At 42.2% G+C, this 18510-nt stretch overlaps 1 protein-coding gene across 2 annotated transcripts in view; it reads right to left on the reverse strand.

Moving 5' to 3' along the window:
* Positions 1–18510, reverse strand: part of USP34 (ubiquitin specific peptidase 34) — a 104352-nt gene that overhangs the window by 59611 nt on the left and 26231 nt on the right. Inside the window, exons 8-19 of one of the 2 annotated variants that reach the window (XM_035110900.2) lie at positions 15653–15733; positions 14531–14592; positions 10846–10927; positions 10664–10756; positions 9792–9917; positions 9069–9198; positions 7558–7593; positions 6477–6607; positions 4757–5379; positions 3772–3986; positions 1572–1687; positions 1363–1490 (exon numbers count right to left, since the gene is read on the reverse strand). In XM_035110900.2, the coding sequence (XP_034966791.2) occupies positions 1363–1490; positions 1572–1687; positions 3772–3986; positions 4757–5379; positions 6477–6607; positions 7558–7593; positions 9069–9198; positions 9792–9917; positions 10664–10756; positions 10846–10927; positions 14531–14592; positions 15653–15733 (1823 nt within the window). The remainder of the gene's footprint in view (positions 1–1362; positions 1491–1571; positions 1688–3771; positions 3987–4756; positions 5380–6476; positions 6608–7557; positions 7594–9068; positions 9199–9791; positions 9918–10663; positions 10757–10845; positions 10928–14530; positions 14593–15652; positions 15734–18510) is intronic. The other variant, XM_035110901.2, reaches the window with a different exon arrangement.

The following is an 18510-nucleotide window of genomic DNA, read 5'->3' on the forward strand; positions in this document are numbered from 1 at the left end:
TGGGAGGAAAGGAAGAAGCAATCTAACTTTGGGACTGCCGTTCTAAATTAATGAAGAACTATGATTGAGGCGTACATTATTCAGAAGGGCAAGTACAGAGACCCAGTGTGGGAGAAGATTTGAATTGGTAGGGCTCTTTCAATTAGGGATATACCAAAAAGGGTTACTAACTTGCCTTTAAATCCCAACCTTCCTTCCTTTTTGCAACCTTTAGTTTACACAGCCCTATTCTTGTTCCCCTTCTAAAAACAGCACCTTCCTTGATGCTGAGTGTTTTGGGGAGATGGAAGAGTAAATTTGTGATTTCTACATTTTGATTTGTAATTTGTATTAAGCAAGCTTGTCTGTTTGTCAAGAGGAGACTTAGACTTCTTCTGGAACAAGCCTCATAGAGGTTTGATTTTTCTTAGGATATTATTTAATTCTGTTTTGCTTTCCCCCTAATCCCCATGGATTCCAATGGGAACAAGCAGGCCTCACTACAGCAAATCTGGAAGATATGGACCTTTTGACGGCATTCTCATGGCTTTTGCTCAAGTTAGCTGGACTGAAGCAAGTTGTGAGACGACAGTGCTCATCTGACTTCCATTGCTGTTGCTAACTGGGAGGTGGGGCAGAACCAATCCCATGCTCCTGGCAGTGCGTTTCCACTGCACTGACCTCATCCCACCACAGTAAGCAGGCACAGATGTGATGGATGATCAGGTGAGTACCACCACCCCATGTGGTCCACGACAGAGGGTGGGAGTTAGAACTGCTTTCATATGTATTTTCTTCACTTGCAGTTTCTTGTTATAAGCAGTTAATAACGCAAATATATTTATCTGGTAACTTCACGGTAACTGTTCCATCTACCATACAGTTGTACCTCGGGTTACGAACACCTCGGTTTGCGAACAGTTCGGGTTACGAACTGCGCAACCCCGGAAGTGTTTCGCCACGCGTGCGTGCGCAGAAGCGGCGCACGCGCAAAATGGCGCTTTGCGCAGCGTTCAGGTTACGAACTTTTCGGGTTACGAACTGCGATCCGGAATGGATCGCGTTCGTAACCCGAGGTATTACTGTACTGTAATCCTTTTTTAAAAAAAATATAACTTAAGTTTATTTTAGATCGTGCTTTTGTTGTTTCAAATGAAAGTTACCATTTGTCAGTTATTTTAAATCAAGTTTAAATTCACTTTCTTTTTGGTGTGGTTCTGGCTCTTTGGTCACCATCCATATGCTCATAGCAGCAAATCAATATAGACTGAACTGAGAATCCATTTTTCAAATATGAGTTCAAATAAAGCAGCTTTTAGAGATTTGATGGACAAAGAAATGGATCGGTAGTAAGACACTGATGTGCCACTCAAGCTCATTTACCTGTTATTTGCTAAATTTTCTAGGCAGCCTTCAATGAACCTCATTCGAATCTGTCTATCAGTAAACCAACATACTAACGAACACAGAAGCTTCTCTGCTTCATTTATTAAACCTTCAGATAGATGAATCTAGAGCAAGTAAGAGAAAAGTTATTGACAATTATTATTACATTTTCTCTATCAAATATTCTTGTGTGATATTCAACTTACTGCATCTTCATCCTGGACCAGATCCCACAAAAGGGTATTTCCCTTCTTACAAACATTATCCAAGTTAATATCTGTCACTGCGTTGCTGTTGTACTGGTGCTTATGAACTGCTGGCCCTGAGCAAAAGACAGGTGTTATTAAAAATATGGAATGTGTATCCTGATTTGAATGGACTTTGTCCATCAACAGCTGTTAATAACGGCTAAAGATCACAAACCTACAAATGGTTGGAACAAATACACTTGGGAAAACTAAGCCAGGGGAGGGTACAGAGAGACCCAATACAAGCACATGCAATGTCAATACTATTTGTTAGAATACAGTGAGGAAGCAGAAGATTCCTCAACCCTTTAAAATAAAGGCCTTTCGTCATATATTACCAGCCACTTAGCATTCAAACTCAAATTTTCATTGAAAAGCATTACAATTGCAAATGTCTGTATTTGCTTGTAAAGTTATTTAATTAGGATGTGAAACTGCTTCAAAAGTAAAAACCTGTTGCAAAAAAAAGAGCTATTGTGATAATGCAATTAAAGACAACTGTCCCAATCCAGGGTCTGTATTTATTGAGATAAAGAATTGTGTTTGCTGTCTCCCTGTTCACTTTAACAGAAGGAAGAGTCATCTCCAAATTAAGTGTTTGAAGAGGCATCTCCAAATTAAGTGTTGCTGCAGGTCAGTGGTACAGAATCTACTTTGTATGCAGAAGATCCCATGTTCAGTCGCTGGAACCTCTACTTGCTTGAAACCCTGAACTAGATGGACTAATGAATCTTCCTATGTGCACACAAGACCCAGTGTCCCCAAGCTGGAATCCCCATGCCTGCAATCCAGCCCACAATTGCTTATCTATATCCGTGGGACATCACAAGTGTTCCTGTAGGTTGAATGCAGCATCCATCATAAAATATAGAGCTTCTGCAAGATGCAGGACTTACACATGACAGAACACATCTATTTAGCTCAGGATCAGATATCATTTCTGCAGCAAATTGGAAGGAAGTGGCACAGGAATCTTTTTACTTGATACAGTCTTGACCTTGAAGGGCAGGTTCTTAATCTTTTTCTATGGGTCTCAACCAGAATAGGCAAACTACTGCAGACCTCTTAACTCAGACATAAATAAATTCAAACTCAAACACAGAAAAACTTCTGACTGATTCTGAAGCCTTAAGCCTGATCCTACCCCCAACCTTTATCAGCTGCCCCCAAGGATTTTGTACCACAAAAGCTGCAGTGGTGCCATTTTCTAAGCAGGTAATTCAGTTATGCGCATTTTCTTTTACCAAGCCCTAATTGTTCTCATGCTACACTCTTGCTCTTGTAATGCACAGCCCTTGAGATGTGGTGTTAAAAAGGGCTCACCTGCCTCTTTCCTTTCTAAAAGGTTCTAGAAATGAAATTCCCTTCTATAAGGGTGCTGCTGAAACAACATAAATGAGTCAAGAAGAATCCACAGAACATTACTGACTGGGGACAATAAGACAGTTCTTGAATGTAGCAAAATTACTCCATAAGCAAAAGGCTCGCCAAGTATCAGCCAATCCTCCTGCAGGCCCAATGCTGTATTATCTGCCTTTATAAAGCAATCTAGCAACTCACATTCTCTTTACACCTCTCTCCATTATTCTACTCCTAAAAGTTTTTTTAAAAAAACAAAATGGGTATTTTGATGACAGCAATAATGGCCAAGGCAGGCTGCCTTTCTTCACTTGCTCTCTTTTTTACCCTCCTGAAATTAATTTTGATATAAATGCTATTTAAGCATCCAGGGGAACGGATCACAGAGTTGCCACTTTTTAGTGCTCCTGCGGCCTGGACACACGCCAATGGAACAAATGAAAGCTTTCCCCAACATGCGGGAAAGGCTTTACAAGTCAAAGATCCTGTTAGGCTGTTGTTAAAGGAGCAGGGTCAGAAAAAGAGATTGAGAACCTCTAGTATCAGCCTTCCTTAACCTAGTGCCCTCTCTATGTTTCGAACCACAATTCCTATCAGTCCCATTCAACATGGCCCATGATAGGGCATGAAGGTGAAACCTGTATTTGCTCATGATTTGATTTAAATAACTAGAAAGGTCACTAATTCCTATCAGGTTATCTCTACCACAGGCATGGTACTTGGGTTCTGCTTTGTTTCCTTTTAAGTAGCTAGACCACTGAAATAAAATGTGGCTGTTCTTTCCTTTGCTACATCTTACCTTGGCTGAGATGCTCATGATAAATGGAAGCAAGATTTGGAAGGTGCTGCTGAAGGTGAGATGTCAGTTCGGCATGCGAGTTAATCTGCACCAGTTCTTCTTCGCAACCAGATTCCTCACCATCAAAATCTGCCATATTTTTTTCCGATTTTGCACTGACTTGGGAACTGCTACAACTGACATCATCAGCACTTAACATGTCATCAACCATGTGTCTGTAAGATACAGGCAAGAATAAGCCAATTTACTGCTTTCAGTCCATGAAGACCCAGTAGACTACGGAAAAGCAGCACTTGCATATATGCAAAGAGAAAATATCACCACTGAATATAATTCTGAATATACCCCTTCACCATATGGTTTAAACTTTAAAAAACAATTTAATAAGTATGCAGTTACAAAAAGCGCTACCACAAAAAATAGGGTGGTTCTTGAAAATAAACATCTCAGGTGAACAGCATTCAGAGAAAACAATATAATGAAGTTGCCAGGCGCACCTCTGTGGGGAGTTACACAACTTACGGGCTGCCACAGAGAATGCCTTATTGCGGGCTCCACCACCCTGAGCTTCTGAAGGCAGTGAAACTACTTAGTAGTGAAACTACTGAGAAGGCACTCTGATTATCTTAACAGCCAAGAGAGTATGTAGGGAAGGAGCCGGTCTTAATATTAAAATGTATCTGCTCAGCTTCAGCTACATTCTTTTTAATTGTTGGTAACTAGGACTGCATGCATTCTGCTTGACTGTACACTAGATGGCAGAATGCTTTAGCTAGTGCAGCCTGTTCAAAATTTGGGGGAAACGTGGGAGAATTCTTAATCGGACTTTGTGAATTGGTCAGGGAAACTTCAGGCCCCAATTCAGCTCCTTGCACCTCTTTCCAAGATAAGTAAATGCTGTAAGGATGATGCAAGGCAAGCAATAGGCATGCAAATGTGATTATGTTCCAGAATATATGTGTGTGTGTGCGCGCAAGTAACTTACCCTTCATGATGGTGATGATGGTGATGATGGTGATGATGCTGGTGGTGGTGCTGTGGCCCAATAAACTGCCGGCAGTTAAATAGCTCATTTCCGATGGCTTCCCCAAGGAAGTCCCCGGTATGCGTTATACAAGAATCTTGAGAGCCTTGGGATATATGAGCTGTGCCGATTTCCCCGGCCATGTCATGCTCTGTGTCCTCCCCATGTGAACAGGGATCAAGCATTCTAATTCTATTATCCACCGAGGGGACCGAGTCAGTATTAAAAACATGGTCATTTCCAGTCCCGTTGCTGACACCGCCCCTCTCCGCTGCTCCCTGGGAGTCTCCCAAGCAAATGCCTGATTGGGATTCCATTTTCCGGCTCCGCAGCTCTGCATTCCGGCCATTTTTCTGGGAACTGTGACCTCTGTCCTCATCGTCCTCTTCATCTTCCTTGAGAGCTTCAATGTCGGCAATGTCTTCTGACTGCACCTCGCTGCCTGGGCTCCCTGCAGATTGACTTGCATGGCTGGAGTTGGCCTCGTTGCTGGATCCATCGCTGTGCCCACTACTGCTACCTGGCCCACTGCTGCCATCTTCACCGCTGTTTGCCGTTTCATCGGAACTCCCCTGCATCGACTCCTTTAATTTTCATTTTTTTTTAAGGATACAAAACCACCAAGCATTTATTTTCTAAAATTACTATTCTGCACTTCCAATGTCAACAGGTATTCCCAGGGTGGCTAACAACAACCCATTATGGTGAGGACAGGACAGAGGAGGTATGATAGCCATCTTCAAATATTTCAAGGGCTGTCACATAGGAGGTGGAGCAAGTTTGTTTTTTCCTGCTCTGGAAGGTAGGACTTGAAGCAGGGGTCCCCAAACTACGGCCCGGGGGCCGGATGCAGCCCAATTGGCCTGCCAATCCGGCCCGCGACGACGCCCGCCGCCCGCTCTTACGGCACGCAGCGCGGCGGCGCTCTTCCGGGTCGGAAAAAAAGCACCGAAAATCCTTTGTGCGCATGCGTATGGGCCTCTCCCGACCCGGAAGAGGTCATTTCTGGTGCTTTTTCCACCCTGGAAGCGCGCCGCCGCGCCAGTAAGTGCCCGTGCGCATGCACACGGGGGGCGCGCACTCCCCCGCCCGCCCGCACAGGCGTGCGCTCCCCCGTCCTCTGGCCCGCCGCGCGATCGGCACAGTGGGAACAGGCCCAAACACCGGTAAGTCTGGGGACCCCTGACTTGAACCAATGGCTTCAAACTCCAAGAAAGGAGATTTTTGACTCAACATCAGGAAGAACTCTCTAGATGATAAAAGCTGTTTGACAGTGGAACAGACTGCCTCAGAAGGTGAGTTTCCCGCATTGTAGGGGGTTGGACTAAATGACCCTCGGGGATAATCTGGATGGAGGGGACATGCTGGCAGTGGGTGGGGACCCACCTAAGGTAAGGTGGTGAAAGATATCAAGTGGTGGTATTAATGCACAGACAAGACCGATACTTCAGCAAACTGTACTTCTTCCATTAGCAGCTCTTCACAAAGTAATTATTGCTCTAAAAACATCAGAGAAGACTGGCCAGTGGAGTCGAGAAAAACAAAGAGGGAGAATCACCATGGTACCTCTTTTCTAAGTGAAGGGTAGAATACCAGTTACCTTATTAACAACAACAACCACCACCTTTCATACTGACAGATTCTTTGATAACCATCAGAGAAAAACAGTTATTTATTTTACCTCTGTATCTGAAAGCCGCTGCTGGACATGTTTATTTCTGCTGATCAGCTGCTCCTCCATTTCAATATCACTCCCTCCACTCTGGTGAGTATCACTGTTGTCACTGCTTTGAGGACTTGCTGCAGGTGACCCTATTTTAGAAAGAGCTTTTCAAGTTACTCCATGTAATGGAAAAGCAAATGCTTTAAACCAGTGCTTCCCAATCAGGAGTCCACGCAACCCACTGAGAGGATCTGTGGCACCATTCATACAACAAAAATTACCTAAGAGAGCAAGGAGTTGACTTCTGAAAAACACAGGGTCTACAGTACTTAGCTAATTGGGATCACTGCTTTAAATAATTTTAACACAGGATTGAGATGCTTGCTCAAACTCTCCTGTCAACACCAAAATAAATTACAATAAGGGGGTTCTACTGCTGCTCTTGCTACGGACTGGCTTTGCCTTTCTGCACCCAACTTTATTCTCCTGACTTGGATGAAGCCACGTCTGACAAAGAGTTAAGTGTCATCTCACTGCTGTGAAATGACTATGAACTCTTGAGATGGGGGGGGGGAATTATAAATAAATTTAATTCTCACAATTATCATCAGGTTTTTTTAAAATTGATTTAATGCATTTTTATCTCACCTTTTTCTCCAAGGAGCTTAATGTATTATCTTTTTCAGCTAATGGGGGAAGCAATATTCAGTGAACTCTCCCACAGCCCACCCACCGTCTCCTAAATCTGCAATGGCTGGTGAGGTTTTACCATCAGATGAGCGGTACCACTGGAATCAACCCAAAGTGAGTGAATGTGTATAATTCAAATTGTCATCTGCCACAAAGTATAACTTTCTTTCAGCCTCTGCCAAATAAAACATCTATTAACTATCTTTTTGCCAAGGTGCCTTACAATTAAAAATATTAGAATCAAACAAACACTATAAAACATTCTCAAGCCATTTTCGGAGCTGATGGCACTGAACATTGGGCTGACATCTGGAGAAAACAGGAGGTGATACAAAGGTCGCTGACCTAGGGAATAATCATGACTCCCAAATCATATTTGATTTCAAAGTGCCTTTCTACAACAACTTACATGGTGAAGGAGCAGCTCTTCGGAGCTCTTCTTCCTCTGAAGAGGAGACAAAAAGGGGAAGAACATTCCAATTGAGTTAACATTATACAATATACAGTCTATAACCGGTGCGGCTAACCTGTGACCCTCAAGAAGTTGTAGGACTCCAACTCCCACAATGGCCAAATCTCAAGAGTGAATGGAATTGTAGTCCAACAATATCTGGAGTGAACACAGATTAGACATCCCTGATCTTTACTAATATAGAAACCCAGCCAGATAATTATTATTATATAGGTAGTGACTGAAATATCTACTTGTTCTATATACAATATGTTCCTATTGTTATTTGGGGTTATTTAAGAGCCTTTTGAAATAATAAAATGATGTTTATTAACTTCCGCTAAAATCAATACAGCTCCTTTCATGAGAAGGAACCGGGTTTTCCTACTTTACACAACTGATATCACAGGGGAAAGCCATCTTCCTACGTCACTCAAAACAAGAAACTATGGTTACCTGCTTTGGAACAAGCCAGGGTATTAAAACTATGGTTCAAAGTGGGTTTACCAACCTGGATCGTTCCAAGATTGCTAACCTTGGCTTGATAGTTTAGGCTAAGTAAGAAACTATAGTGAATCAGAGGCTTTAAGAAACCAACAAGCAGGACTTGGGTGAGATAGTACTCTTTGCATTTGTGCCCCTGAGCAACTGGTACTGAGGCATTCAATGCTGGAAGGTACCGGTAGTACAAAACCATCCTGAATAGTCATTATAATTTTGATCACTGTAGCCTTTTCGATAGTTACAATTAATAGTTACAATTATATTTTAACCAGCAGAAAGAACACTCTGCTTCAACTGTCAGTTTATCTGGAACTGAAGAAGGTGACAGGACACTATGTCCCTATCCATGGGGCAAAGGAATAAGAGCTACCACCTGTCTATGCAAGCAAGTGCGCCAGCAAAGGAAGATCAGCCTGGCCCAAAGTGGATACAAAACACCTGCTTACAGCTTACCAATTCCTTCTGGCCTTGAAGAACTGAGCACCCTCATCTACTACTATCTCCCTCCACGCCCCATCTCTTGTGTGTCTTGTCCTTTTAGTTTGTAATCCCTGAAGGCAAGGCCTATTGACATGAGCCACTTTGGGAGAAAACAATTTTCTGAAAAGTGGGATAAAAAATATATAGGGCAATATCCATCATTAGTCATACTCGGAATAGGCCCACCAAAACCAACAAACTTAAATCCATTGATTTTGAGTATGACTTAGTTGGACATCACCCACAGTATATTATTAACTGCACTTGTTTCTATAAGGAAAGAGGCTAACTGTAGAAAAAAATCCATTGCCTATAAAGAAGTAAAGGAGAAAAGGGCATGAGCAAAAGGGGGGGGGAATTATATATAATAATACCTAAATTGTCTTCAAAATCAAAACCATTAGCAATCTCTTTGTAATAAGACCAGCAGTAAGATTTCAAGTTGGTAACAATACATTAAACCAAAGAAGAAAATAATCACTCACCTTTCTTATTACCCATTGGTAGGTTTGTACTGAGTAATGATGCAAATGAGCTCTGTTTTGATAGCTGAGCCTTAGCTGCTAGTGCATTATTCCACAGTGCTTTAATGAGCATGGATGCCAAATACAAGGTCTGTAAATCAAAGCAGAAACTGTACTCCCAACAGAAAACAGGACTTGTTTCTCATTATATTCAATACATGACAAAAAAAAAATACTTCACAAGCAAAATGGAGTTTTATATATAAAACTATGTTGTCTTTTGTACTATAACTGGGAAACCCAAGCTCTTATACTGTAATAGGGCCAAAAGTAGTCTTCTCTAACAAGAAGGGAGGTGGGGGAGAAGAAGAATGGAATTGTAGAGCTGGAAGTGACACCAAAGGTCATCCAGACCAGCCTCTTGCAATGCAGAATCAAAGAATATAAACCATAGTCCATATAAGGCAGTGTTTCCCAACCTTGTGCCTCCAGATGTTTTGGGACTACAACTCCCATCATCCCTAGCTAGCAAGACCAGTGGTCAGGAATGATGGGAATTGTAGCCCGAAAACAGCTGGAGGCACAAGTTTGGGAAACACTGATATAAGGAACAAAATGCAAGGGCTTTCATCTTATAACAGCATTCATGTGTAGATTTTGTTCACTTCAACAGGACACATGCAAGAGAACTTCCTAAGTGAACCAAAACAGAAAAGAGACTGCTTCAAAATTCTTTGTTTTTACCTGTTCAGTATGTGCACTTGGATGGAGTGTTGAAACTAAATTAAGAAGATGCCTAAGTGGAACAGGATCCAAATTCTTGATCAAGGAGGGAAACAAATCGTGTATATAGCGACTACAATGCTTCAACTTCAAAAAGAAACACAAAGAGAAGAGATACATTCAGAGAAACTGAAACACATTTTTGTACATTTTCCCCCTGTAGATTTCATTATTGTGGCAATTTCCCTCTTTAAAAATGTTCTGCGTATTAAAGGTAGTAAAGATAAAACTAGTGTCAGAGTAACAAAAAGGGTGTAAAATGGTAGCTAGATATGCATCTAAGATTTCAGCATAACTTCAACGCTTTTTGGTGTGTCTTTAATCAAAGGGAACAAAGTCTAAACCAAGATAATTTAGCATTAGAATAAAAAGAGTGAGGAAAATCTGCCTGGAACTTCGTGTTTCCTTAGTACAGGGGAAGAAAGCAGGATATCACTTTTACAGGAACTGTTAATATTTGGACATTACACTGGTTTGCACAATTGTTGTGTAAAGAAGACAAAATACTTAAAGGAATATAAAACTGGTGTGATATCATGTTGGCCACACGGCCAGCTAGGAACCATGAGTTATTTTTTTAAAAAAATGGCACCAAGACAGCTGCGCAGGAAGGTAGAGAATCGGAAAGGAGCGTTTGAAAATGTTTAGGCCCACCAACTCTGCCACCTGAGCAGTTTGCTTTGTATGGCACAGCTCTATTAAAAAAAGTAAGACTAGTTATTATGGGTTCTGTTCATTTTAGATAACTATTTAAGCTCCATGAACAAAATTTAAGCTCCATGAAATTTAGCCATCATATTATTGGCCTGTTTCTTGCTTAAATATAGACATACCTGTGCTGCAGCCCAAATGCAATCTATGTGCTGCGTACTAAGCCGGCCTTCAGCAGCAAGAAAATTAAGAATCACTTGGCACTGCTTAATGATCTGGGAGGGAAACAAGGAAAAAATTTATCAAATATTAAAAACATAGCTTCATGGTTAACAAAGAAAACCATACTTCACTTTAAACCTACCTCAATATGCAAATTTGGTCCAAAAATATGTTCTACCACATTGCTGTTGATCAGCCAGTCTGCAAGCTCTTTAGCAATGGACCTACATAAAATGGGGAAACCATAAGCAAGCAACTTCATACGCTCATATTATGCTCATTCTCCTAAATAAAAGGCCATTGTTCTTTCCTAACAGATTTACAACCAAGGATTACTTTCCAAATTCAAGGAATTGTTTTGAACAAAGTGGAAATGGCTGGTACACTTATAGCTACAAATTCATTTAAACTAAACCTGTGGCAGAAGATAAATAAGGGGGGAAAACACGCTGTTACAATAGAAGTGCTTTTCTGGAGGCCAGTGCAAATTAAATAATTAATCCACTGAAATGAAGGAATTTATTTCTAAGTGCCCTCCATCAGGCTACTGTCAATTACTTTTGTGCTTTAATTAATGCACTCTACATGTGGGAGCAGGGCCGGGGTGGGAGAGTGCTGGAGCCCAGTCTAGTCATGTTTCATGGGATCAATTTCAATTTGTTACCTCTGAGGATGTGGACAGGCTGCTTGGACGAGTGAAACCAACCACCTGTCTCCTTGACCCTTGCCCATCCTGGCTAATAAAAGCGAGCCGGGAAGGGCTGGGCGATGGGCTCTGCGGGGTGGTAAATGCTTCCCTCTATGGGGGAGTATTCCCAGACCCGCTGAAAGGGGCGGTCATTAAACCGCTTCTTAAAAAAACATCTTTAGATGCTGCTAATATGGCCCAGTCTCAAATCTTCCATTCTTGGGCAAGGTGATTGAGCGAGTGGTTGCTGAACAACTCCAGGCACGCCTGGAAGAAGCGGACCATTTGGATCCCTTCCAGTCGGGATTCAGGCCTCATCATGGGACTGAAACTGCCCTGGTCGCACTGTTTGATGATCTCCGGCGGGCTAGGGACAAAGGTGAGAGCTGTTTCCTAGTCCTGCTGGATCTCTCAGCGGCTTTTGACACCATCAACCATAACATCCTTCTGGACCGTCTAGAGGGGTTGGGAGCTGGGGGCACTGTTATACAGTGGTTCCGCTCCTTCCTCCTGGGCCGTGTTCAGAAAGTGGTGGTGGGGGATGAGTGTTCAGACCCCTGGCCTCTCACTTGTGGGGTGCCTCAGGGTTCTGTCCTCTCCCCCATGCTTTTTAACATCTACAAGCAGCCGCTGGGAGAGATCATCAGGGGGTTTGGGCTGGGTGTTCATCAGTATGCGGATGATACCCAGCTCTACCTCTCTTTCAAATCAGAACCAGTGAAGGCAGTAAGGTCCTGTGTGAGTGCTTGGAGGCGGTTGGAGGATGGATGGCGGCTAACAGATTGAGGTTGAATCCTGACAAGACAGAAGTACTGTTCATGGGGGACAGGAGGCGGGCAGGTGTGGAGGATTCCCTGGTTCTGAATGGGGTAACTGTGCCCCTGAAGGACCAGGTGCGCAGCCTGGGAGTCATTTTGGACTCACAGCTGTCCATGGAGGCGCAGGTCAATTCTGTGTCCAGGGCAGCTGTTTATCAGCTTCATCTGGTACGCAGGCCGAGACCCTACCTGCCTGCAGACTGTCTAGCCAGAGTGGTGCATGCATATCTCCCGCTTGGACTACTGCAATGCGTTCTACGTGGGGCTACCTTTGAAGGTGACTCGGAAACTACAACTAATCCAGAATGCGGCAGACAGACTGGTGACTGGGAGCGGCCGCCGAGACCACATAACACCGGTCTTGAAAGATCTACGTTGGCTCCCAGTACGTTTCCGAGCACAATTCAAAGTGTTGGTGCTGACCTTTAAAGCCCTAAACGGCCTCGGTCCAGTATACCTGAAGGAGCGTCTCCACCTCCATCATTCTGCCCGGACACTGAGGTCCAGCACTGAGGGCCTTCTGGCGGTTCCCTCGTTGCGAGAAGCCAAGTTGCAGGGAACTAGGCAGAGGGCCTTCTCGGTGGTGGCGCCTGCCCTGTGGAACGCCCTCCCAACAGATGTCAAAGAGGAAAACAACTACCAGACTTTTAGAAGAAATCTGAAGGCAGCCCTGTTCAGGGAGGCTTTTAATGTTTAATAGTTTGCTGTGTTTTATTTTTCTGTTGGAAGCCGCCCAGAGTGGCTGGGGAGGCCCGGCCAGATGGGTGGGGTATAAATAAATTATTATTATTATTATTATTATTATTATTATTATTATTATTATTATTATTATTATTATGTGGCTAACTTCCCAAAGAGCTGCAACCAGACAGTTGGTTAGGGCTGGTTATCATACCGGGATTATACAACTCCCTTGGCTAGAACAGCTCTGCTGGGCTCTTGGGCTCAGTGGCAAGATTGTTATTTTCTCATAGGAACCTGCCCTGGCACTGAGATCTCTGGGGAGTCCCTTATCTCAGTCCAAGCAGCCTTAAAGGAATGCCTGATGGGGACATAGGAGACTTCTTGGTGGCTGCTTGAAGACTTTAGAACTCTCTTCTCAGAGAAGTTAGACTGGCTCCCTCCTTGTTGTCCTTCTGCTGGCAGGTGAATACCTTTTTATTCCAAAGGCCTTTAGAAACTGATTGGAAAGGACTAGTGCTGGGGTGTTTTTGTTGTTATCTGTATTTTTAATAGATCTTTTAAATATGTTTTGATTCTATTAGTGTTAATTACTTTTTAACTATTATCTTTTCTCTGTTTTTAGCTTTTTATCTGTGTTTTGTAAGCTGCCTTGAGCCCTGGTGTGGGAAAAAGGCTAGATATAAATATTATTATTATTAAATGCCACTGAATTCTGCAAGTCATGAACTACAAAAGATAATGAAAATCTGCTAACACTGTGCTTCTCTTGCATTTATTAATGTTACCATCATTCTGACATTTATTATCTTTTTTCCCTTTTACATCAACTTTCCCATCTATTTCCAAAGGTACGTAAGTGTATAAGCAAAACAATTTTTCTGCTATACTCCAATTATTGTATGAGTCTCCAATACAGGCCTCTAACTCTGATTCTCTTTCTATGTTTCTGAGGACAGGTAGGCACAATATTTATCTTTTTATCACCATTAGGTCAATTGTTGGTTGATTTTCAATGAATCACCAGTTTCCTTTATCTCCCCTGGATAAGGCAAACTAGGACCCCCATTTGCCAAAAGCTAAAACCATTTGCCCACAACTGTGCAGGCGCCAAGGAAATTTTTCTGGATGTCATAAGAGAGACTTCTCGTCCTATGCCAAGAATAGCAATGCGAGTTAAACTTAGACTAGTGCTGCTATTTTTGATTTCTCATTATCTTTCCTCTACTACTGCGACATTTCACAAAACCAGAAGGGGGTAGGCATTCAAGTTTCAAGTGGATTTCTCTCATCCTAACCTCTGGCGGGCATTTGTTTATTTCACAAAAGCAACAAACCAAAACACAAGGCTGGCAGCTAGAATGGCAACATTTTTCAAGAATGCTGATTTAAGTGGTGGGTGGTGCCCAGCCACTAGAAAGTCAGAAACTCTTTTCCTGTGAATTTGCAGCTATGCTCACAGTGAAAAAGTAGGACAGCGTCTGCCACATTGCCCAGTCCCACCCAGTGCCTGCAGTTGGGATGCAATGTCGATATTTGGGCTTCTGACACGTCACAAACTGACATGGGGAGGTGTAGAAGTGAATGTCCAGTGGTCAGAGCGCATGTATTTAAATGAAAGGTACTAAAAAACTACTTACGTTTCTGTGTCTGAAACCAATGATTCATTATTACACACATCGTTGAAGGTGTGAAGTTGATTCTACAGTTGGGGGAAAAAAGGGAGAGGAAATAAAGTTTAGCTTTATAAACTCAAAAAGGATTTCATTCGTTTAACTGAAGCATCAATAAAAACTGACTTAATCAGATCTGGCTCTTATTTTGCACAACAAGAGATCCCTAAACTGATGTAAAACCCTTAAATAGTGACTCAAGATCCCACTTAAGATGACCCTAGCAAAATGAAGGACCAATTTTAGTTACATTTGTCAAAAGATGACAATAAGAAACAGACAGATGCTTTGTCATAACTGAAGTTGCAGTGGGAGGGGCTCAGGAGGCTACCAACTTCCAAATTAAGAAAGGATTGTACCTCTCCTGGGATACAAGCAAGGACTCTGTCATCCTGAAAAAACCTCAACTACTTGAATTGGGAGTTTGGAGTGGGAGTAAGAGCAGGGTCACATTTCAAAAAATCTTCCCTTGATTCAGCTACAATCTCTACCAGCCTGATGAAGAACTCTGAGAAACTTGAAAGCATGCAAACATTATTAGTCAGACTAGTGGTCCCTCTAATTCAGTGTTGTCTACACTGACTTGCAGCAGCTCCCCATGCTTTCAGGTCAGGGTCTATCCCAGCCCTCCTAGAGATACCAGGGATCAAACCTCTACCGCTGATGCTGGGGAAACCCAGTCAGATGGGCGGGATATAAATTATTATTATTATTATTATGCTCAGCCACTGAGCAATGACCCTTCTCTACCACTGAGCAAGGTGCTTCTCATGAAGACCATTTCCTCCTAATGGAATTAATAGTTCCTCCCTCTACTCATTACTAGTTCACAAACGAATGTTCAGCACAGGTAAGGAGAGTATGGAATCATCACTGAAGGTTATAAGGATGCCTCAAAGACAGGCTGTCTTCCTAGAAAGCACATGTCAACAAAGCCAGTTCAGCTCTATTTTACATGAGTGTTCATAGTACTGCAGCTGTGTTCTGTTACAAACAGCAATCAAAAGCCCTTGGACATACAGAATAAACCATGTGTTCTTCCAAAGAAATTAAAGCAGACCACATGGCAATTTCATTCACGTTACTCACTGAACAGCCTTGTTTGGCATCTGTTCCTTCTTTCCTCCCCACCTCCTCCCTCAAGCAAGAGTACACAAGGTGCAGTGCTTCCTAGGAAGGAACAAGACTTTTAAATCCTCTCTTTCACCATCCACGATGTCACTCTTCGCTGCTCTTTTCACCCCTTTTTAAAACTTGATTGGCCCTGAGCAAAGGACAAAAATGAGCACAGCCAGATTTTACATCCACCTCCTCCCTCATCAATTTTTTGGGTGATGCCTGGACGACAGATTTAATTACATGTGACCAAAGGACCATTGGTTTGTGTTTTGAAGACACATTAACTGGCCCATCGTAATGGAAAACAAACATTCAAAATGTGATTATTTGACTCATATCCTGTAGTGCGAGTACAATGGAGAATGATCTGGAAACTGCAGAGTGTTTTTCTTTTTAAAAAAATGGTTCTGATATTAATTTGTCTGAAATGACCTTCTGGAATTTGCAATGTACCAACTGAGAGGAATCCAGATACAGAGCCAACTGCTTATGGACAGTGAATGTTTTAGCTTACTGTAATAACGTTCCACCTGTGGCCTCGTAAGCTTCAGAAATATGAACACTATTGAAGTTTGATGCCAGCCTTCAAATATTCCCTATTTAATTTCAGAACCACATTCTTTGAATATTTTGCTCTTGACCTAGTTTTCAAATGGAAGAATTCACCATACAACAAAGATGGTGTTCTGTAAACAAACATTATTACACTGAGAGTTCCTGTGGCATTTAGAAAAAGCTACCGTATAAAACATGCGCCCAAAACTGACCTTGCTAAAGGCAATGTGGGTTACAAATGCTGATTTCTGCTTCCATACATAGTCTGGAAAAATATATCAAATTCTTATGTTCCAAGAAAACAATTCTGGACATCTAGGTACTAGTCTGGAAATAAGGGAGGGCATCCAAATTCCATGCCTCTCTAGGTGAAAGACAGAGTGCTCTATTTTGCCACCCGATCTGCTTCTGTACTGGCTGTACAGTATTTGCTAGTTTCTATTTATGGCACCATCTGCTTTGAGCATTCTGGCATCACCAGAGTTGTTGGAAAAAATTATTGGGTCCTTACAGGAAGCTAAACCTGTAACGGCTGCTTGTAAATGCTTAATGGATTTTTATAAGATAGACGTTGAGGAACTCGGGTATCAAATAGGGAATCAGAATGTTATCCTTCTATTACCGAATGGTCTGAGGCTACACAGCCCTGGCTGCATTTGCACATATTTCATACAGATGCCAATTTCGTGTGGATACCTATTTGGACATTTGGAGGGCTTATATTAACTTATTTGTGAAACTTAAAATGCATGTGTCTAGGATATCTCAGCTGGTAGAGCATAACACTCTTACTTTAAAAGTGATGGGTTCAAGTCTCATGCTGGGCAAAAAATTCCTGTATTGCAGGGGGTTGGACTAAATGACCCTTGTGGCCCTTTCGCCCCTTCCAACTTTACAATTCTATGCATTGTTACTTTATCTGTAATGTTAACTGATTATGGTTTTTTCTGTTACAATTAGTATTATTCATATATTATTTCCTTTAACAAAAATCCTTCTTTACTTTACCTTAATTTTTTTATTTGCAAATTTAAGAACAGTAACAACAAAAGTTAAAAAGAAAAGCAAGTAAAAAATTGTGCAGGCTAGCAACTTCAAGGAGCTTTGGCAACAAGACCTCTGTAAACATTCATGTCAGTGATGAATGAATCAGATCGGCCCTCCAGATGTTTTGAGACAATTCCCAGCATCCCTGACCACTGGTCCCGCTAACTAGGGAACATGGGAGTTGTAGGCCAAAAATATCTGGAGGGCCAAGGTTGAGGAAGCCTGCTCTAGTGCACACTATACTCTGTATGCCTTTAAATGCTTTTGCTTATGGTCTGCTTGAACTAGTAATGCAACGCAATGCAGGGCTGACCGTGCTACTGCAGTTTCTTCCCTGTGAAGACATGTCATAAATCACTGTGCCAGTTGTGACAGCCTGACATACTCTGGCCATCCAGGAGTTTTGTCAAAGAAGTTGAAAAAGACATTGCTCCTCTACGACACAGTTTAAAATAATCAGGGCTGTTTTGAAATGCAGTAAGTCAAGCCGCACATCCGATTTTCTGCTGTGCTTGCAAAATGCAACTGTATCAAGATTCTTAGCATTTTATAGCCTAGCTTCACAAATTATAAACCTGAGACACAATCCCCCAAGAGACACCTTCTGTGCAAGTCCCACTGAAATGAATCGCTCAAGTAAACACTTTCATTCACTTTATTTGGGTGTGCTCAAGGTGTGTTTGGATGCAGCATACAACTGTGAATGTTACACACCAGCAAAAGAATTTCTCCTTCTGCAATGGGACACTCTCTTCACAACCACCTCTTCCCCATGTGTGCTCAGCTACATCTGTTCTGGGTTTCCCCATAACCTTCCAGAGCAGCTCATGGTGCATAGAAGGGAAGGAGGGGTGACATCCTGTAGTGCTGGCACTAATCCTTGCACTAGCACTAATCCTTGCATTAACATGACTATTAAGTTGCGTATCACCCAATGTCTGTGGTACTGTACCTCCGCCTCCATTCCCAACAGCAGATATCTTTTTAAAAAACTGCTTACAAGGGCCTTGAATGTTACAAAGATAGGCGTGGTCTACACCTGTTGCAAACAAGGTGCTAAGAAGCCTTAGGTGGTAAAGCAGTCTATATGATTTCAGACTACAGGTAGCGAAACCAAATTTAAGTGTTTCTCCGTGTAAAAACATCCTAGAATGACTCATTTCCCATTATGCTAGCTTTCTACTTGGAGGAAGTTATTCATATAGAGAACATATTACCCCACTCCC

Source organism: Zootoca vivipara, chromosome 3 (assembly GCF_963506605.1).
Source record: "Zootoca vivipara chromosome 3, rZooViv1.1, whole genome shotgun sequence".
Classification (NCBI taxonomy): Eukaryota; Metazoa; Chordata; class Lepidosauria; order Squamata; family Lacertidae; genus Zootoca; species Zootoca vivipara.